At 34.3% G+C, this 19,271-nt stretch overlaps 1 protein-coding gene and 1 pseudogene across 40 annotated transcripts in view; both read right to left on the bottom strand.

The window, feature by feature from the left end:
- RIMS2 (regulating synaptic membrane exocytosis 2) overlaps positions 1-19,271 on the bottom strand; it is a 748,462-nt gene that overhangs the window by 487,486 nt on the left and 241,705 nt on the right. For all 40 annotated transcript variants that reach the window (XM_058443878.1, XM_058443874.1, XM_058443866.1 and 37 more), the window contains one exon: positions 14,299-14,609. In XM_058443878.1, coding sequence (XP_058299861.1) covers positions 14,299-14,609 — 311 coding nt within the window. The remainder of the gene's footprint in view (positions 1-14,298; positions 14,610-19,271) is intronic.
- Positions 9,569-14,285, bottom strand: LOC116813500 (small ribosomal subunit protein eS6-like; annotated as a pseudogene).

Genomic DNA, 19,271 nt, shown 5'->3' with positions numbered 1-19,271 from the left:
AACATATAAAGGAACTCCAATTCATCTGATAATTTCAAGAGAAATTCATCTGATAATTTCAAGGGATGTAAACAAACCTTTACAAAAAAACCCTCAACAGAATATGAAAGGAACATACGCCAAAATAATAAAGGCCACATATGACAAACCCACAGCTAATATCATACTGAATGGGGAAAAACTGTCTTTCCTCTAAGATCTGGAACAAGACAAGGATGCCTACTTTCACTACACTATGTTTAGTCAATATGATACTAGAAGTCTTGGCCAGAACAAGTAGACAAGAGAGAAAAAAAAAGCATCCAAATTGGAAAAAAAAGAAGTCAAATTAGCCTTGTTTACAGATGAGAAAACTCTGAAGACTCCACCAAAAAACTGTTAGAACTGATAAACAAATTCAGTAAAGTTGCAGGATACAAAATCAACATACAAAAATCAGCAGCATTTCTGTATACAAACAGGAAACAATCTGAAAAAGAAATGAAGAAAGCAGTCTCATTTACAATAGCTACAAAGAATATCAAATACTTACCAATTAATTCAACTAAATAAGTGAAATATCTATAAAAAGTGTAAAACATTAATGAATGAAATTGAAAAGGACACAAAAAATGAAAAGATATTCCATGCTTATGGATTGAAAGAATTTAAAATGTCAATACTACCCAAAGCAATTTACAGATTCAATGCAATCCCTGTCAAAATCTGAATGACATTCTTTACAGAAATAATTTAAAAATCCTAAAATTTAAATGGAACAACAAAAGAGCCCAAATAGCCAGAGTTAGAGGCTTCACACTTCCTAACTTCAAAATGTACTACAAAGCTATGGTAACCAAAGGTAACCAAAGCTTTCTATATTACAAAGCTATGGTAACCAAATCAGTATGGTACGGGCACAAAAACAGACACATACACCAATGAAACAGAATAGAGAATCCAGACATAAACCCATGCATTTATAGCCAACTCACTTGCTTTCTTTTTTTTTATTATCCTTTAAGTTTTAGGGTACATGTGCACAATGTGCAGGTTTGTTACGTATGTATATATGTGCCATGTTGGTGTGTTGCACCCATTAACTCATCATTTATGTTAGGTATATCTCCTAATGCTATCCCTCCCCCCTCCCCCCATCCCATGACAGGCCCCAGTGTGTGGTGCTCCCCACCCTGTGTCCAGGTGTTCTCATTGTTCAATTCCCACCTATGAGTGAGAACATGCAGTGTTTGGTTTTCTGTCCTTGCAACAGTTTGCTCAGAATGATGGTTTCCAGCTTCATCTGTGTCCCTACAAAGGACATGAACTCATCCTTTTTTATGGCTGCATAGTATTCGATAGCCAACTCATTTTCAACAAAGGCACCAAGAACATTCATAGGGTGAAAGGATAGTCTTTTCAATAAACTGTGCTGGGAAAATTGGATGTTCATATACAGAAGAATGAAACTAGAATCCTATCTTTCACCATATAAAAAAATCAAATCAAGGTGGATTAAAAACTTATATTGAAGACCCAAAACTGTGAAATTACTAGAAGAAAACATTGGGAAAATGTTCCAGGACATAGGTCTGGGCAAAGATTTTGAATAAGTCCTCAAAATCACAGGCAGCCAAAGCAAAAACAGACAAATGGGATTATATCAAGCTTAAAAGCTTCTGCACAGAAAAGAAAACAATAAACAAAATGAAGAGACAACCCATATAATGGCAGAAAATATTTGCAAACTATCCATGTGGCAAGGAATTGATAACCAGAATATATAAAGAGCTCAAACAACTCAGCAGCAAAAAAACAACTAATCCAATTTAAAAGTGGGCAAAAGATCTGAATAGACATTTCTCAGAGGAAAACATACAAATGACCAACAAGTATATGAAAAATGTTCAGCATCACTAATAATCAGAGAAATGCAAATCAAATCACAATGAGATATCTTCTCACCCCAGTTAAAATGACTTCTTCAAAAAGACAAGGATTAGGGATGCTGGTGAGGATGTGGAAAAAGGAGAACTCTCATACACTGCTGGTGGGGATGTAAATTAGTATAGCCACTATGGAGAACAGTTTGGCGGTTCCTCAAAAAAACTAAAAATAGAACTATCATATGATCCAGCAACTGCACTACTGAGTATACATCCAAAAGAAATGAAATTAATATATTAAAGAGATATCTGCACTCCCACGTTTACTGCAGCATTATTCACAATAGCCAAAATATAAAATCAACCTAAATGCCCATCAATGGATAAACAGATAATGTGACATATATATAGAATGGAATATTATTTGGCCATAAAAGGAATGAAATCCTGTCATTTGCAGCAACATGGATGGAACTGGAGGTCATTATGTTAAGTGAAATAAGCCAAGCACAGAAGACCAAATATTACATGTTCTCACTCATGTGGGAGCTACAAAAGTGGATCTCATGAAGATCTCTAGAAAGTGGATTGATGGTTACCAGAGGCCAGAAAGGGCAGAGGGAAGGAGCATAAGGAGATTGATAAATGGACACAAATATGCAATTAGATAGAAATAAGACCTAGTGTTTGACAGATCAGTAGGATGATACTAGTTAACAATAATCTATTGTACATTTCAAAATAGCCAGAAGAGAATAATTTGAATATTACCAGTATAAAGATAAGATATTTAGGTAATGGATATCCCAATTACCTTGATTTGGTCTTTACATATTATATGAATGTGTCAAAATATCCTATGTACCCCCAAAATATGTGTATCTATTACATATCAATAAAAAATCAAATATACATAAATGTGTACTTTTCATGTTACTTCATTTTTTTACTTCTAACCTACGAAGTAACAAACTTTTTAAAAATGTCAAAGTCATAGCAAGTTTTGACATTTTTAAATGTCAGCAAAGAAAAGATAACTTAAAATTATATGCTATGATTGAGTTCAGAAGTTGTTACTCTTGTCTTTGTACCCAGTTTAAGAGGCATGAAACAAAATTCTATTTTTATCTTTTTAAGAGAGGATGACTTTTTTATAGTCCACAAATCAATTTTGATAACCAATGTCAGATCAAAATGCATACGGCCCATTTTAAAATACTTTTATATGCATACCATTATGAAATCAAATGATGAAATATTTTAACAGCTTTCAAACGGCAGAGTTTATATTTATTTTCTGTCTATATCAACCCTAATTAGCATAAAGCACTGTTCAACTATATACTGCCTTAGACCTCAAGTGTATTTTCATCACCAAAATAAATAAAATAGCTTTTTACTTAAATGAAATAGCTTTTATTTAAGTTATCTTAATTCCCAAGCAGGATATATGATACATATGCCAATAACGTACTGATTTTCAGTACGAAGGCCAGTACAAAACTCCTTTCATTCATTTATTCAGAAATTTCTATTGATGATCATTTTTCATTCCATGTAGAACAGCTGACCAGTGAAAACGTTTTGGAAAGACACAAAAGAACAGATATACTGAAAAATAGAGGCAAGATACCGGGATACAGTTCATAGCATTTGAGTCCATAACTCTAATTGTTTGTAAGGTCTATCTACATTCTTTTCCTGGGGTTCTGTCCTTTTAATTCTTCCTCCTTTTTTCTTATAATTCTTTCTCCTTTTTCCTTAAGCTTTTTTACTTATCTACTCATTCAGTCTTTCAACAACTATTTAATGAGCACCACTATGTATCAATTACTGTGTGAGGTGCTAGGAATACACTGATGAAAAAGACACACATGACTGTTGCATAATGAAATTTATTTAATTTGTTCAATTCTTCCCTTGCTTTTGTAGAGAAAATTTAAATGTCTTAGTGTTGAAAAGCATTGGTTTTAAAATGCCTTTTAAAATGTCAACACTTACTAATATAGTAAAGTTCTTCTGTTAATGATTTACTTTTTGATTGCACACACACGCGCACACACAACTTGGAACTGAAATTGACTAAAATTAAAAAGAACAGCTGTTTAATCTAAAGGAAAAGTCATGCTTCACAGCTAACTTATAAAATGCACTTTGCACATCTTTGTCATCGTTGGGTTTTCTTAAAATAATTTTACTAACTTTTGAAATTGATGTTGCTTCTTCAACAGGTTTATTTTTTTCTTTTTGCAAGGATGTATTCTGTGACTACTAGCCCCCTAGTGGATAGCAAATGTCAACAAAAACTTTGTACAAGTTACACATTCATCAGTAAAAATGCATTTTCATTTTTAGCATCTTCCTGCTGAAATATTTATTGCAAATTTTTTAAATTACCAAATAATAAAACACAAACATATTTATAAATTTACACTATATAATAAATGACAAAAACACTGGAGAAAAAACATCCGGACTACCTTCTGTACATTCTATGACAGGACTGTTCAACCTCTATGTCCTACCCTAATTTATAATCTCCAACAACCTTATAGTCTCCCATCTCAAATGCCAAAGAATGGATCATGACTAAACTGACCAATACATCAAAAGGCAAATGGCACAGCAATGTCAAATACTTCTACCACCACCACCAAAGATCTTTCTATTACACTTCATTTTAGTAGTGGTACCTTCATCCTGTCCTTAAAAAAGAAATGTTAGCTGTCTTGTGTCTGAAAAGTTAGGGAAAAGATGGGTTATTGCTGATTATATTTCAGTTGAAAACTCTTCACCATACATGCATCCCACACAGGATGAAATCATGGCAGCAGCAGTATGTAAGTACAAAATGGAGACCTTCCAAAATCACCCCAGCTTATTTTAATGCAACTCTTAATAAAATACTTCATATAAAATCCAGAACAAATGTCAATCTATGCAGAATGCTGGGACAGCATGTGTAAACTGGGACTGTCCTAGGCAAGCTGGCGCATGTTGCAACTCTATTTATAGGTCACTTAAATGAAGGAAACTTGACAATGGTTCAAGTTTAATTCAGTTGAAAATAGAAATAGAGATTCTTTTTTTCACCTAAAAATTGAAATATTTAAGTTACATATTCCAAGAGAACAAACTGACTTCTATGCAGTAAAACCAATTATTATACTATGTTAAACATCCTTTTTAAGAGAGATACTTTGTCTTTCAGAGCTCATATCATATTCTTGAAAATAAAAAAGTCTATTAAGCATTGGCCATATAAGAACAGATCATTATTTGTCTTCAAGACTATTGATTAATCATCCTTTCAATAAAAGATAAAAATGCTACAGAAAAGACATCAGTCATGTTGAAGACATTTATTATTTAATTATTACAGCTTTCTCTCATTCATCATATGTACCAAGCATTTATTGAATGTGCATAATTCACAGAAAGTGGCACCAAAGACATAGCCATCTTTGTTGCCTTTTTGTTTTACCTGTATTCTAAAAAGTATAAGAAGAAATATCTAGGAATAAAGGTTATGAGATCATTTGCTTCCAGGTTATTAGATTCTTTTTTCTCCTAAGAAAAACATTGGTGATTTATTTTCTCTAGTTCCTTAGCTCTATAGTTTAACCTCTTTCTTAATCATACTTTGATTTCCTTTTACAAATTATTTCCCTTTACATCATTTCATCTTAGTTCTCTCATGGTTATGCTATTTTTTCTTACCACATAGCTCAGATGACCACTTTGAATAAGAGTCATGGCAATCATGGTCATGATTTCATGAAAGCAGGCTACCTAGATAGTCCTTAAACCATATGTAATGCACACTTAGTAAATTCTAAATACCATTGATTTGGTGTTAGGTACACTATCAGCATTCTATAAATATCAGTATCTCTGAATTTACTGAAAAAAATCCATTATTGAAACATTGATTATAAAGAAAATTTCATTAATTTAGACCCGATTTCACAATAAGCCTTAAACATTTACTACTAACAAAATTTCAATGAAACCAGTGATTTTGAAATGTAGCAATTATGCACATAATTCTCCTTTATTTTTTACTAAATATAATTTACATGCAGTAAAAAGTATACAGATCTTAAATGTTACCACTATAGTAGCCATTGACAAATACATCACCCAGTAATCCATACCCCTATGAAGATACAGAAGGTTTTCATCACCCCAGAAAGTTCCCTCAAGGAAAACATTGTTATGATTTCTTTTCTATAGATTTGTTTTAGCTCTTCTTGACCTTCATATAAATAGAATCATATCATATGTACTCTTTTGTGTCTAGCTTCTTCCATTCATCACGATGATTTTGAGATTTATCCATGTTTCTGTGGATAAAAATTGAATTATATCATATGTACTCTTTTGTGTCGAGCTTCTTCCATTCATCACAATGATTTTGAGATTCATCCATGTTTCTGTGCATGTAAACAGTTCCCTCACTTCATTGATAAGTAATACACTTATTTGAATATACTTGAATATACCATAGTTTGTTTATACATTCTCCTGTTGATGGACATATGGGAAGTTTCCATTTTGGAAATTCTATGAATGAGACTGCTATAAACGTTATCATACAAGTATTTTGTAGATATATTATTTCATCTCTCTTAAGTAAATACCTAGGAGTAGAACTGCTGTGTCATTGGGAAAGTATATATTTAATTTTATAAGAAACTGCCAAACACTTTTCTAATGTTTAGACGAGTTATTATTTATTTATTTGTTGAGACAGTCTCAGTATAAGAAACTGCCAAACACTTTTCTAATGTTTAGATCATTTTAATATTTATTTATTTATTTATGTATTGAGACAGCGTCTCACTCAGTCACCCAGGCTGGAGTGCAGTGGTGCAATCTCAGGTCACTGCAACCTCTGCCTCCCGGGTTCAAGGAATTCTTGTGCCTCAGCCTCCTGAGTAGCTGGGATTACAGGCATGTGCCACCACGTCCAGCTAATTTTTTTGTTTTTAGTAGAGACGGGGTTTCACCATATTGGCCAAGCTAGTCTCAAACTCTTCACCTCAAGTGATCTGCCTGCCTCGGCCTCCCATGTTTATACAATTTTAGATGTTTTATACTTTCACTAACAAGATACTAGCAGTCAAATTCCTCTGAATTCTCACAAAAGTTAAGTGTTGTCAGGATTTTTGTTGTTTTAAATCGTAGCATTTCTAGTGGATATATCAAAGTATCTCCTTATAGTTTTGTTTTGTTTTTTCAGATGGAGTTTCGCTCTTGTCGCCCAGGCTGGAGTGCAATGGCGCCATCTCAGCTCACCGCAACCTCTACCTCCTGGGTTCAAGTGATTCTCTTGCCTCAGCCTTCCTGAGTAGCTGGGATTACAGGTATATACCACCACACCCAGATAATTTTGTATTTTTAGTAGAGATGGGGTTTCTCCATGTTGGTCAGGCTGGTCTCGAACTCCTGACCTCAGATGATCCTCCTGCCTCTGCCTTCCAAAGTGCTGGGATTACAGGTGTGAGCCACCATGCCCGGCACTTGATAGTCTTGATTTGCATTTCCCAAATAACTAAACACATAGGACACTTCTTTGTACTTACTAGCAATTCATATTTTTTTAATAAACAGCCTATTCCAATTTCTTACACTTTAGGGTTATTTTAAGTTAATGAATTTTAAGAGTGCTTTATATATCTTTTTAAGCAATATGGATTTTAAGCAATAAGCAAATATTTTCTCTTGAAATTTCTTGAAATACAACGTGGTTATACAGTTTCTTAATGGTGTCTCAATGAATAAAAGTTTTTATTTTGATGAAGCCTAATTTGTTGTGGATTTTTTTCATTTTATAGACTTAGTGCTTTCTGTCTTGTCTAAGAAATTATTGATTACCCTACAATTTGGAAGAAGTTCTCCTCTAGTTCCTCCTACAAGCTTTAAAGTTTTAGCCTAAACCAAGATCAAGTAATATTCTCCAATATTTTCTTCCAGAAGTTTTATACTTTTAGGTTTTACATTTATCTCTATGATCCACTTTCAGTTAATTTTATAGAGTAAAAAAAGTAGGCTTCAAACTTTTTTGCATATGGATATTCAGTTATTCCAACACTATTTGTTGAAAACACTATCCTTCCTCTACTGAACTGCCTTTGCCTCTCTGTCAAAAATTACTTGTCTATACGCGAATGGCTTTATATATAGACTCTCCATTCTGTTTCACTGATCTATTTGTCTTTATGCCAATGCCACAATGTTTTGATTACTGTAGACTTATAATGTGTTCAAATCAGGTAGTGTTAGGCCTCTAACTTCGTTCTTCCTAAAAGCTGTTTTGATTATTTCAAACATTTCTATTTTAATTTTAGAATCTATCTGTATATATAAATCAAATTGGGGAGAAATTACATCTTAACAATATTGAGTCGTATGATCTGTGTACAAAGTTTATCTTTCCATTTATTCAGACTTTCTTTTATTTCTTTCATCAGTGCTTCAGTGTTTTCAACATACGGACCTTGTGCATATTTTGTTAGATTTATATCTAAGTACTTCATTTTTTGGTGCTACTATAAATGTATTTTGTATTTTTAATGGTCTTAAAGTTTTTTTTAATTTCCATTTATAAGTTTTTCCTTGCTACTATTTAGAAAGATAAATGGTTATCAGACATTGACTATATTCTACAGCCTTACTCTAGTAACAATTTTATAAATCCCGTTAATGTTCTATATAAATAATCATGTTCTCTGTGAATAAAGTGTTAGTTCTTTCTTTTCAATCTAGATGCCTTTTATTTTATTGTGCCTACTGCATAATAGTAAATCCAGGCACTATTATTCCATCTGTACTGGAAGCAGAAGTGTTAAGAACATATTTTGAATATTATTTTTATTTTTAAATAATCAATGTCACAGACATATTTGGAAAGTCATAAGTACTAGATAATAAGGAAATGGTGATTACTAAACTGCTAAATATTCATCATATTGAACCTACCTTAAAACTTTACAGTTTAGATACAAGATAATTGTTTTATATTTTTATTACCCTTGGTATCTTCATTAAGAGTCATCATTTAAGCAGAAAAATGTAGAAACAAATACTACACTGAAATTCAATAAATATCTGTTGAATGAATGAATTATAACAATGAATTATAGTATGAATGAAGATAATCCTGCATTAATTTGTCATACAACTACCAGTTATAGGAGGAAAAAAATAGTGAAAGAGAATGCCTTCAAGTTTATCTCATGGCCGAGGAGCTTAAAATACAACACAATAAAGAATTTTAGAACTGGAAGTCTTCTCAGGATTTAGACTATCTTTTCCCATTCCAGAGATGAGAAAACGGACACACAGAGAAAAAAATAAACATCTAGAAATGATGACACTATGAGGAAAAGGTGAGAACAGGGCCTAGGTTTTCTGACTTCTAGTTCTTTCTCATCTACTGCACAAACTATCCATATTTCTTACTTTTTAACTTCTCTAAATGTTGTAGAAACTGCTACAAATTAAATAGTAAAATTTTGCAAATAAACTTTCCTACATTTCACTAATTTTTAACTATGAAAATTATGAAGCATCCAACTATTAAATAATTTCAAATGTAAGAAATATCAACTAAATGTTTTTAAACAGTTTTACTTTAGTTTTCACTAATTTTATTTTCTTAACCAGAAAACCAGTTTTAAAATGTATTTCACAAGTTATTTTGAAATAAAAACATACTTGAAACTCAAAAATATTTTGCATCTAAGTTGATAAAGAATTGAAATTTTATGAGTACATGTTAAATAAGTATTCGCCTACTCAACGCTAAGGTTTAGGGCCAACTTGATATTCATTCATTCAATAAATACTAATGGCCTATCTGTAAAACACTGTACCAAAACCTGTGAAAGAAATAACAAGTCATTTGAAAAGGTCAAAACTACTACATCATGTTATAGATTAAAGCTCCTTAAAAGAGTAACATACTTTTTTGTTTCAAATATAGTTATAAGTCCACAGAGAGTTAAATTAAGTTGAAATGAAGGTTCTCTTTCTGAAGCCTCTGGTTTCTGAATGGTATTGAAAAAACAAATTACTAATGCTTTAAACTGAAATTATATTCCTAGCATTACTTCCATTTCCCCGTCCAATTCAAATACTTCAGGAAAACCCATTCTGATAAGAACGAAGAAAGAGAGACAGAAAGAGAAGGATAGAAGCTGGGAGGAAGGGTGGGAGACAAAGGAACAAAAAAAGAAAATAGGTTTAACTGAAAAAATTTAAATGGTGACAAAAGAAAATGGGCAAAGGGAGAAATTTCTACAACACTAAGAGAACTACTCTCTAGAGCAGGGATTGGCAAACTTTTTCTGAAAAGATCAGAGAGCAAATATTTGCAGGGTTTTTTTTTGAGACAGAGTTTTGCTCTTTTTGCCCAGGCTGGAATGCAATAACACTATCTTGGCTCACTGCAACCTCCAGCTTCTAGATTCAAGCGATTCTGCTACCTCAGCCTCCCAAGTAGCTGAGATTATAGGCATGCACCATCATGCTCAGCTAATTTTTGTATTTTTCGTAAAGATGGGGTTTCACCATGTTGGCCATGCTGGTCTCGAACTCCTGACCTCAGGTGATCCGCCCTCCTCGGCTTCCCAAAGTGCTGGGATTACAGGCATGAGCCACTGCACCCGGACTATATTTGCAGTTTTGAGACCCATATGATCTTTCACAACAACTCAACTATGGAATTGTAGCTGACAGCAGCCGTAGACAGTAAATAAATGAACAGGAGTGGCTGTGTTCCAAAAGAACTTTGTTTACAAAAACCAAGTGGCAAGTCAAATTTGGCCCAGGTTCATAGTTTGCTGACCCCTTGCTGTAGGGAAAAAAAATTCAAAGGACTCAATACTGGCTACAGATAAATGTCTAATTAACTACTGTATAATCTGCATTTTAAAATAAAAGAAATACTCTTTAAAGTATTTCCCAAATAAAAGTGTATGTAAACTATAATGAGCTCCATTTTCTAGGCATAACTACCAAATCTGATACTAAACTCTAACTTCTTTCCTGACTAAAAGTAAATTTTGTGAACAAAAGGAGCTATTGGTTGGGCATTTGTAAGGTTTGGAAAGAAGATATACAGTATGCTTTTAGTCATTAAGCATGAATTTATTAGTAATAGTAGCCAAAGCACCAGGCAAAAGAGAAAAGAATAAAAGGAACTACAACCTGTTGGCTCCCCACGATAGGTCAATTTCAATTGTTTATTCAGTCCAGTACTTGTGAGTGAAAGAGGCATCAAAGAATATATGATTTTTATTTGTTTTCATTACCACCTTCTTCAAAGATTACAGACAGGCAACCGGGCACGGTGGCTCATGCCTGTAATCCCAACACTTTGGGAGGCCGAGGTGGGTGGATCATCTCAGGTCAGGAATACGAGACCAGCCTGGCCAACATAGTGAAACCCTGTCTCTACTAAAAATACAAAAAAATTAGCCAGGCATGGTGGTGGGTGCCTGTAATCCCACCTACTTGGAAGGCTGAGGCAGGAGAATCGCTTGAACCCGGGAGGCGGAGGTTGCAGTGAGCTGAGATCATGGCACTGCACTCCAGCCTGAGCAAAAAGAGACTTCTGTCTCAAAACAAAAACAAAAACAAAAAACAAAGATTACAGATAGGCTTTACCTTGTCTATGATGAATTAATTACTCATAAATTTATTGAATTTATTTTTAACACACGTTAACTTCCTGATGAAATGCATTCCAAAACTTAATATTCTATTATGTGACCTAATGCTTTAGTATTTTGTTTTATTCTTCCTAACCCTGCCTCTCTAAGCTCCACAAAAAGCTATCTTATGTGGTTAATTTTTAAACAAATGGAGTCTATATTCCTATTATCCTTTTTTTTTAGTCTGATATTATCGATTTGTTACTCAAAACTTATTTCTGACTGGATTCAGACTTAGAAGTAGAAGCTTGCAGAGAGGAAAGTCTGCATTTCTTAGCAATTTGTTCCTGACGCCTCTGTTTAGCCTCCTTCATTCTCTTGGCCAAAAGTTAAGCATATTCTGCAGCCTCTTCCTAATTTTTCTTAGTATGCTGCTTCTCCAGAGCAATATGCCGCCATTTGTGCTGCAGGACACGTGGAGTAATAAGACGCTGAATTTTGGGTGCTTTGGTCCTAGGTTTCTTACCTTCTTTGTTTAAAGGCTTTCTTACAACATACTGGTGGACATCATCTTCTTTAGAGAGATTGAAAAGTTTGTGGATTCTGCTAGCTCTTTTGGGCCCCAGGCGACGAGGCACCGTAGTTATCAGTCAATTCAGGAATATACTTATCTCCTTTTTTTTACAATAACCAAGTTAGAAAGCTCCGATTGGCATCCACAATGCAACCACGAACTGATTTTCTCTTTCTTTCTCCAGTTTTCCTTGTTGTGTAACAGGAATGCCCCTTACTCATTAGCAGGCAGACACAGCCATGAATCAAGACACCCGCTTCATGGGGAACCATTGTTTGTCATTCCCACCACTGATTAGGACCACATAACCCTTACATTCTTCAACCAGAGCGTCAGCAGCAACTTCTGTGGCCATATCCTTCTCATAAAAAGTGCAGAGTTTGTGTTTATCGTCCACTTCAATGAGTTTCTGGCAGTCAGTGGCTGGAAGGAGATGTCCAGCTTCATCTTGAAGTAAGTGAATGCCTCCGAGGTACCACGAAAAAGAGCCCATTATTCATTTTACTTAGTCATTCATTCACTCATTTTTAAAAAACTGTATCTCCACTGGTTATCTATTTTTTTCATATACCTTGACCATTATAACTGCCATTTGGGGAACTTTCTTGATCTCTGAAGTCACTGTGTAGCAGATACTACCAGCAACCCAACCACATTGCCTCATCATTCACCATTCCCTACATAACAAAATCTGCTGACTGTAAGTGTTTGTTACACTCTGCCTGAGTGTTTTCTCTAGCCAGTGAGTTTCAGAGAGTTAACAATTCCCAGGATCAGCCCTGGACCAACAATAAAGGAGAGTTGATAAATTAAATACTCCAACTTCCTTGTCCTCTACATAGGATAACTCTGAGGTCTTTCTACCCAGTCTCCCAGAAGAAGTCCCCACGAGACTAAGATGATTGTTTTCCCCAAAGACAGGATTACATGTACTGTTCCCTTTTACTACTTTGCAAAAGAACTGGTGTACTCATTGTTTTCTTTTTCTGTCAAGATCCAGCAATGTATCGGAGTGGTGACTTTAGGCACCATCTAAAATGACTCCCAGTGGTCTTACTTGTTAGAACTGATACCCAAGAACTTACTATACTATATGTACAATTTAGATTTGTTTCTGCAGGAATGCATGACTTTGTACTTATTCAACACAGAAATGTACCTGCTACTTCTGGGCAACAGAAATAGTATAAACCAGGTTTAAATTTATCTTTATTCAAACAGAAAAATAAGGTGTAGAAAAGTAAGCCAGGCATGGTGGCCCACACCTGTAATCCCAGCACTTTGGGAGGCCGAGGTGGGCAGATCACGGGTCATGAGATCGAGACCATCCTAGCCAACGTGGTAAAACCCCGCCTCTACTAAAGTACTAAAAATTAGCCAAGCATGGTGGTGCACACTTGTAGTCCCAGCTACTCGGGAGGCTGAGGCAGGGGAATCGTTTGAACCGGGGAGGCAGGGATTGCAGTGAGCCAAGATCGTGCCACTGCACTCCAGCCTGGTGACAGAGCGAAACTCCATCTCAAAAAAAAAAAAAAAGAAAAGAAAAAGAAAAAGAATCTTCCCATCAAAATCGTTTATTCTCCTTCCAAAGGTAGGAAATATAAGTGCCCTATGCACTATTTTAAGTATCACACTTTGAACAAGAAGAAGCCCATGGAACTGAGACAAAATAGTTACAACAGAGTTAGCACATGGATATATCAAACTCATAAAATCCTTCACTATAAACCTGATGTCGGATCTGCATATACTTGCTTGAAAACCCACATCATCCTTTAGCCCAAGATAGAACCTTTGGAGATATTGTTAACCTTCCCCATTATCTTAACTCCCACTTCCAACTAGTCCCATCAATCCAACCTCTATAAAGTGTCTTATAGCCATCTCTTCTTCATTCCCATTAGTCCAATGACAGTCTGTCTTTCCTTTGACAAAAACTTCTAAGTTCCCTGTTTTATTTCACTTCTTTATGCTGGGAAATCTATCTGACAACCTAACACTCCCACATCAAATCTAAGATAGTTCAAACCTATGATAGGTCAAGTCCTGAACATCACATACAGTATTTATGTAAAACATGAATGTTTACATTACTTAGACAACTCACCATTGCCTAAACATTTCATGTATTGTTATCTCTGTTTGGAATGAAGACTAAAAGTAATACATTTGCCTAAAGATTAAACAAAATGTTTACCTGTCTGAAGCTATGTCACTGGCAATGTGATGCTTCACGCCTGACCCATTTTTAATAGAATCCTGTCTTGTGAGCCCATGAGATCGACTTTTCTCCACTGCAGGTACAGATAAGTCACCTGAGGGTCCTTGGAACTGGGTCTGCTCATGTAGTTTTGGTTTCTTCTCCTGAGGTGCCTCCTCATTTCTTAGCCCTCGAAGAACCTTTTGATCAGGTTGCTGTGGTGTATTAGATCCACTATTATAAAACCATGCTCCTGATTTAGTGAGGATTTCTTGTTGTTTTCGGCACAAATTACATACCCACATAACCTGCACATGAAGACATAGGGGGAAAAATTAGTGTTCCCAAAAGTTAAAAACAAACAAAAAGAGACAAAAATTCAAGCAAACAAAAAATTACGTGGTTATCCTTCTGAAGTTAAAATATAATCCTAATTAACTGCTATTGTAAATTAAATATATGCTTTCTTTTAATTTTTCTGAATAATTCTAACGAAATAGTCAACATTTATTGACCACAAAGATAGCAAACTAGAGTCCTAAATTGCTGATTGTTCATTTGTATTATTTAATTAGTTTTATTTAAATTACAGGTATTGTGTAATACACAGAAAATAGATTTTGAAGCTAGACAGCTGGGTTTAAATACCAACTCCAAAATTAGAAACTTTGCAACTTTCAACAAGGAACTGAATCTTCATATCTATAAAACTTGGTTTCCTTAAAGATAAAATAGGGAAATAAAGATGATAATTTCCCTGTATTTTGAGGTTGAATATTAGAAATAATTTATTTAAAATATCTAGAATATTACTTGTTATAAATAAAATTAGCTGTTAGTATCAGGTTAACATTCTATCAGCAATTATATTCTTAAGGGGGCTTTTATTTTTTTCAAGTAACACCTAATGGCTAAAATAAAGTTACAAGCTTTGTTGATCCTCTATAAAAAACCGATTAATTGCTAATAATTTATACTAATGCATTTGATGTTTTCATTGTGGCAAAAGACACAACAAAAAATTTGCCATTTTAGCCATTTTTAATTGTACACCTCAGTAGCAGTAAGTATATTCACATTGTGAAACAGATCTTCAAAATTTTTCTTGCAAGATTGAAACTCTACACCCACTAAACAGCAACAGCCCTTTTCCTCTCCTCCAACCTCAGCACAACTATTCTATACTCAATTTTTCAACAGATATATTTTTCAGATTCAAGTAATCTAAACATATTGTAATTAATATCTCTGTGGCCAGAAAGCCCTTCACCCTTTTCTGAAAAATCCTTTTCAATTAATCATTTAAAAAGTCGTATTATCATAAAATAACCGTTCATAATTCAAGTGTGTGAGTGCTAATGTTTTGTTCATGTCAAATACTTACTCTTACAGAGCTCTCCAGGTTGCTAAACATTTTCTCACATAAAATAAATTACAACAATATAGATAATCACAGTAAAAGATTCAATATAGTGTTCTCAACTGACACAAAAATGTTTTTGTAAAATATCATGTCGATTTTTTACCTTATTGCCCATTATTCCAGTTCATAGTTTGTACAGATCTTATCACACAACATTGTACTTGCTCATTTTTATTATTTTGTTCTTTCGTTGAATTGTATGTACATTTCTTTTCTCCCCAATTAAATTTGAAGCTTATTGAAGGCAGGAACTACATCTTCTACTAGCATAATAAAACCTTATAAATTATAGAATAGTAAGATATAATAAATGTTTGCTAAGTTTAGGTTGTTTAAAATTCTTCTGGGGGAATATGGTAATAATATATTAGATATTATCAAGCCAAGATGTATGTTCATTAATTTCCTAAAGAATTAGTCATAATATCAATATATGTACGTATTTTATTTTTATAAGTATTTTGATGTGAAAACACCATTATCTCACTGATATTAAAAAGAATATGCCTCAGTTCAAATTTCTTTTGCTATAATTGGTTTGAATAGACATGAAATATATCTAACCCATCAAGTCTCAAAAACGAACATTTGAGCCAGCATCTCAGCCCTTTGATGCCATCTTGTGACAAACACAGGTACTGCAGATCTCTTTTAAAAAGCCACGCAAAACAGACCATAAAATAATGTAAAAATAAATGAAGTTTGAATTTTAACTTTTCTGTTTTAAACAAGTTGTTATTTATGCTTCAGTGATAATCTATTCTAGATGATTATAAGATACAAATTTATCTGAATTAGGTCACACTCAGAGTACTAAAGAAGAGCATCCTTTCCTGTCTGGTAATTAACAACAGAAATGAGAGCTTGTGAGACAGACAATTATCCAATCACTATCATCTGCAGAAACAGCATTTGCTGCTTTTTAACAGTTGAAAAATAAAATTTTTCACAAGGTAAGCAGGTTACTTAATGTATTTTAGAGCAGAGCTTCTCAAAGAATATCCCTGGGAGAATAGCATCAGTATCACCAGAAGTGCTGATTCCCAGGTCCCACCCCAGACTTACTGAATAGGAAACTCTGGGGCAGTGCCCAGCAATATTTTTTCCCCAAACCCTCCAGGTAATTCTGATGTTTGCTAACATTTGAGAACCACCGGTCTATGGCAGAGATTCCTAGTTCAATATATTAAATGGGTTACAAGTATGCTCCTCAGACTGGCTAAGACCAAAGGAGTTCATATTCAGCCTTGTCAGTTTACCTTAGTGTGAACTGCTGACTGTACAAGTAGTATTGTTTCTGTGGAGCCCAAAATGAGAAAAAGAATTGGAAACACTATCAGCTTAATTTTCCCCATCTGTTAATATCTAGTGAATATTAATATAAGACAGATGAGCATAAGGTATGAAGGATGATGTCTGATTCCTAGTAAAGACTCTCCTTGTGTTAATATCCTTCTCACATTGCCTGGGCTGTGCACACTGCTTGCTCCTTTTCCGACTAGATCATTTGTTCCTTCCTAAATCACTAGCTCCTATATCCTTCCCTTCCTCCCTCCCTTATTCTATATCCCTCCTTCCCTTATCCTATATCCCTCCCTTTCTCCTTTCCTTATTTCCTTCCTCTCTCCCTTCCTTTCTTCCTTCTTCCTTCTTCTTTTTTTTTTTTTTCCTTGAAACAGGTCTTACTTTGTCACCCAGGCTGGAGTTCAGTGGCACAATCTTAGTTCACCGTAGCTTCAACCTCCCAAGTTAAAATGATTCTCCTGCCTCAGTCCCTCAAGTAGCTTGGAGTATGCGCTTGTGCCACCACGCCAGCTAATTTTTGTATTTTTGTAGAGATGGGGTTTCACTATGTTGCCCAGGCTGGTCTTGAATGCCTGAGTTCAAGCAATCTGCCCACTTCAGCCTTCCAAAGTGCTAGGATTATAGGTGTGAGCCGCCATGCCTCCTAGTATTTTCTTATTCATATATTGACACCCTGGTTACCTTTCTTTTCTTCTTCTACCATCTCCTCCTACTCTTGGATTAATAGTTTATTAAACCTTTAAGCTCAGGAGTTCCAAATCTACCCACATCAAGTACTGTCATGTGCTGCATAACAATAGTTCAGTCAACAAAAGACCACATATAGAAGGGTGTTTCCCTAATATTATAATACCGTATTTTTACCATACCATTTTTACAGTATTATAATACCATATTTTTACCACGCCTTTTCTATATTTAAATATGTTCAGATACATAAACAGTTTTCATTATGTTACTACTGCCTACAATATTTAATACAGTAACATGTTGTACAGGTTTGTAGCCTAGGAGCCACAGACTATACCATCTAGCCTAGGTGTGTAGAAGGCTATACCATCTAGATTTGTTTAAGTACACTCCATGATGTTAGCATGACAAATTGCCTAACGATGCACTTCTCGGACTGTATCCCCATTGTTAGCAACACAATTGTAGTACAGAAAAACTGATACTTTCACTTGTACCCCTTTACACAGATAGCAGCTTAGCTTATAAATTGGCGACGGTATTGAACTACCTCTCACAAACACAGAGGTAGTTCAATACCTCTCAGAAATACATATATGTTGTGAAATGATTTTTCATTAATTGGCTATGAAATGATTAATAGCTATGAGAGATAAATTCTGTGTCCATGGAATGAAATTTATCTAATTTGGCAATAAAGTCACAGGCCTTTTGCTAATAGTTCTATTAGCAAAATAGTTAAGAGAACTAATAGTTATATTAACCACATAAGGAATGCCGTCTAAAATATGTTAGAAATATATATGCCTATAAATCTCCCTGGTTAGAGACTATTAACTGACTCTCGTAATTACCAAAAACATCTAGAACCTGAGAATACAAAACATACAGCGTTCAAAATTATAAATTATTATTACCTTCAGTCCTAAATATGCCAAAATTTTAAAAATAATATAGAAACATTAAGAGATGGAATAATCTCTAATGACCCAAATTTTTCACTTACTATCATATGTTTTATTCCATAAACATTCTTAGTAGGGTTGAAAGGAAGGGAAAAACACTAAGGAAAATACAAGTATCTTTTTTAAACCACAAAAATAATAACCATAACAGCTGCAGTGAATAGTAAAAGAAAGCAAAAAAAAAAAAACACAAACTTACATTAGGTATATACAACAATTGAGAGCAATCTAAAGGTCTGCAAAATACTATGATTTTCTTCTAAACAGGGACAAAAAAATAGAGTAATTCAAAAAAGGGAAGGACTATAGGTTAAAGACTTACACTAACAAGACCATAGGCCAAGCTCCTATGCTCCAGCTAACTGTACAGAAAAAGGAATTCACTAGACTCTACCTCTAACCATTGTCAATCTGCTTATAAATATGTGTGCATTTGTCAGAGAGGAAATAAGGTAAAAGAGTATAAATTGATCAAGTAACCATTACATAAATAGAAAATTGTGAAAGATTCTGGCTAGCTATTCAACACCTTATTTCCCTTCCTCTTAGAAAACTACATTTTCCATGTTATCATGGGCAACCATGAC

Source organism: Hylobates moloch, unplaced genomic scaffold, assembly GCF_009828535.3.
Source record: "Hylobates moloch isolate HMO894 unplaced genomic scaffold, HMol_V3 SCAFFOLD_9, whole genome shotgun sequence".
In the NCBI taxonomy this organism is placed as follows: Eukaryota; Metazoa; Chordata; class Mammalia; order Primates; family Hylobatidae; genus Hylobates; species Hylobates moloch.
The sequence above is the reverse complement of the archived record's forward strand: the minus strand, read 5'-3'. Positions and strand labels throughout refer to the sequence as shown.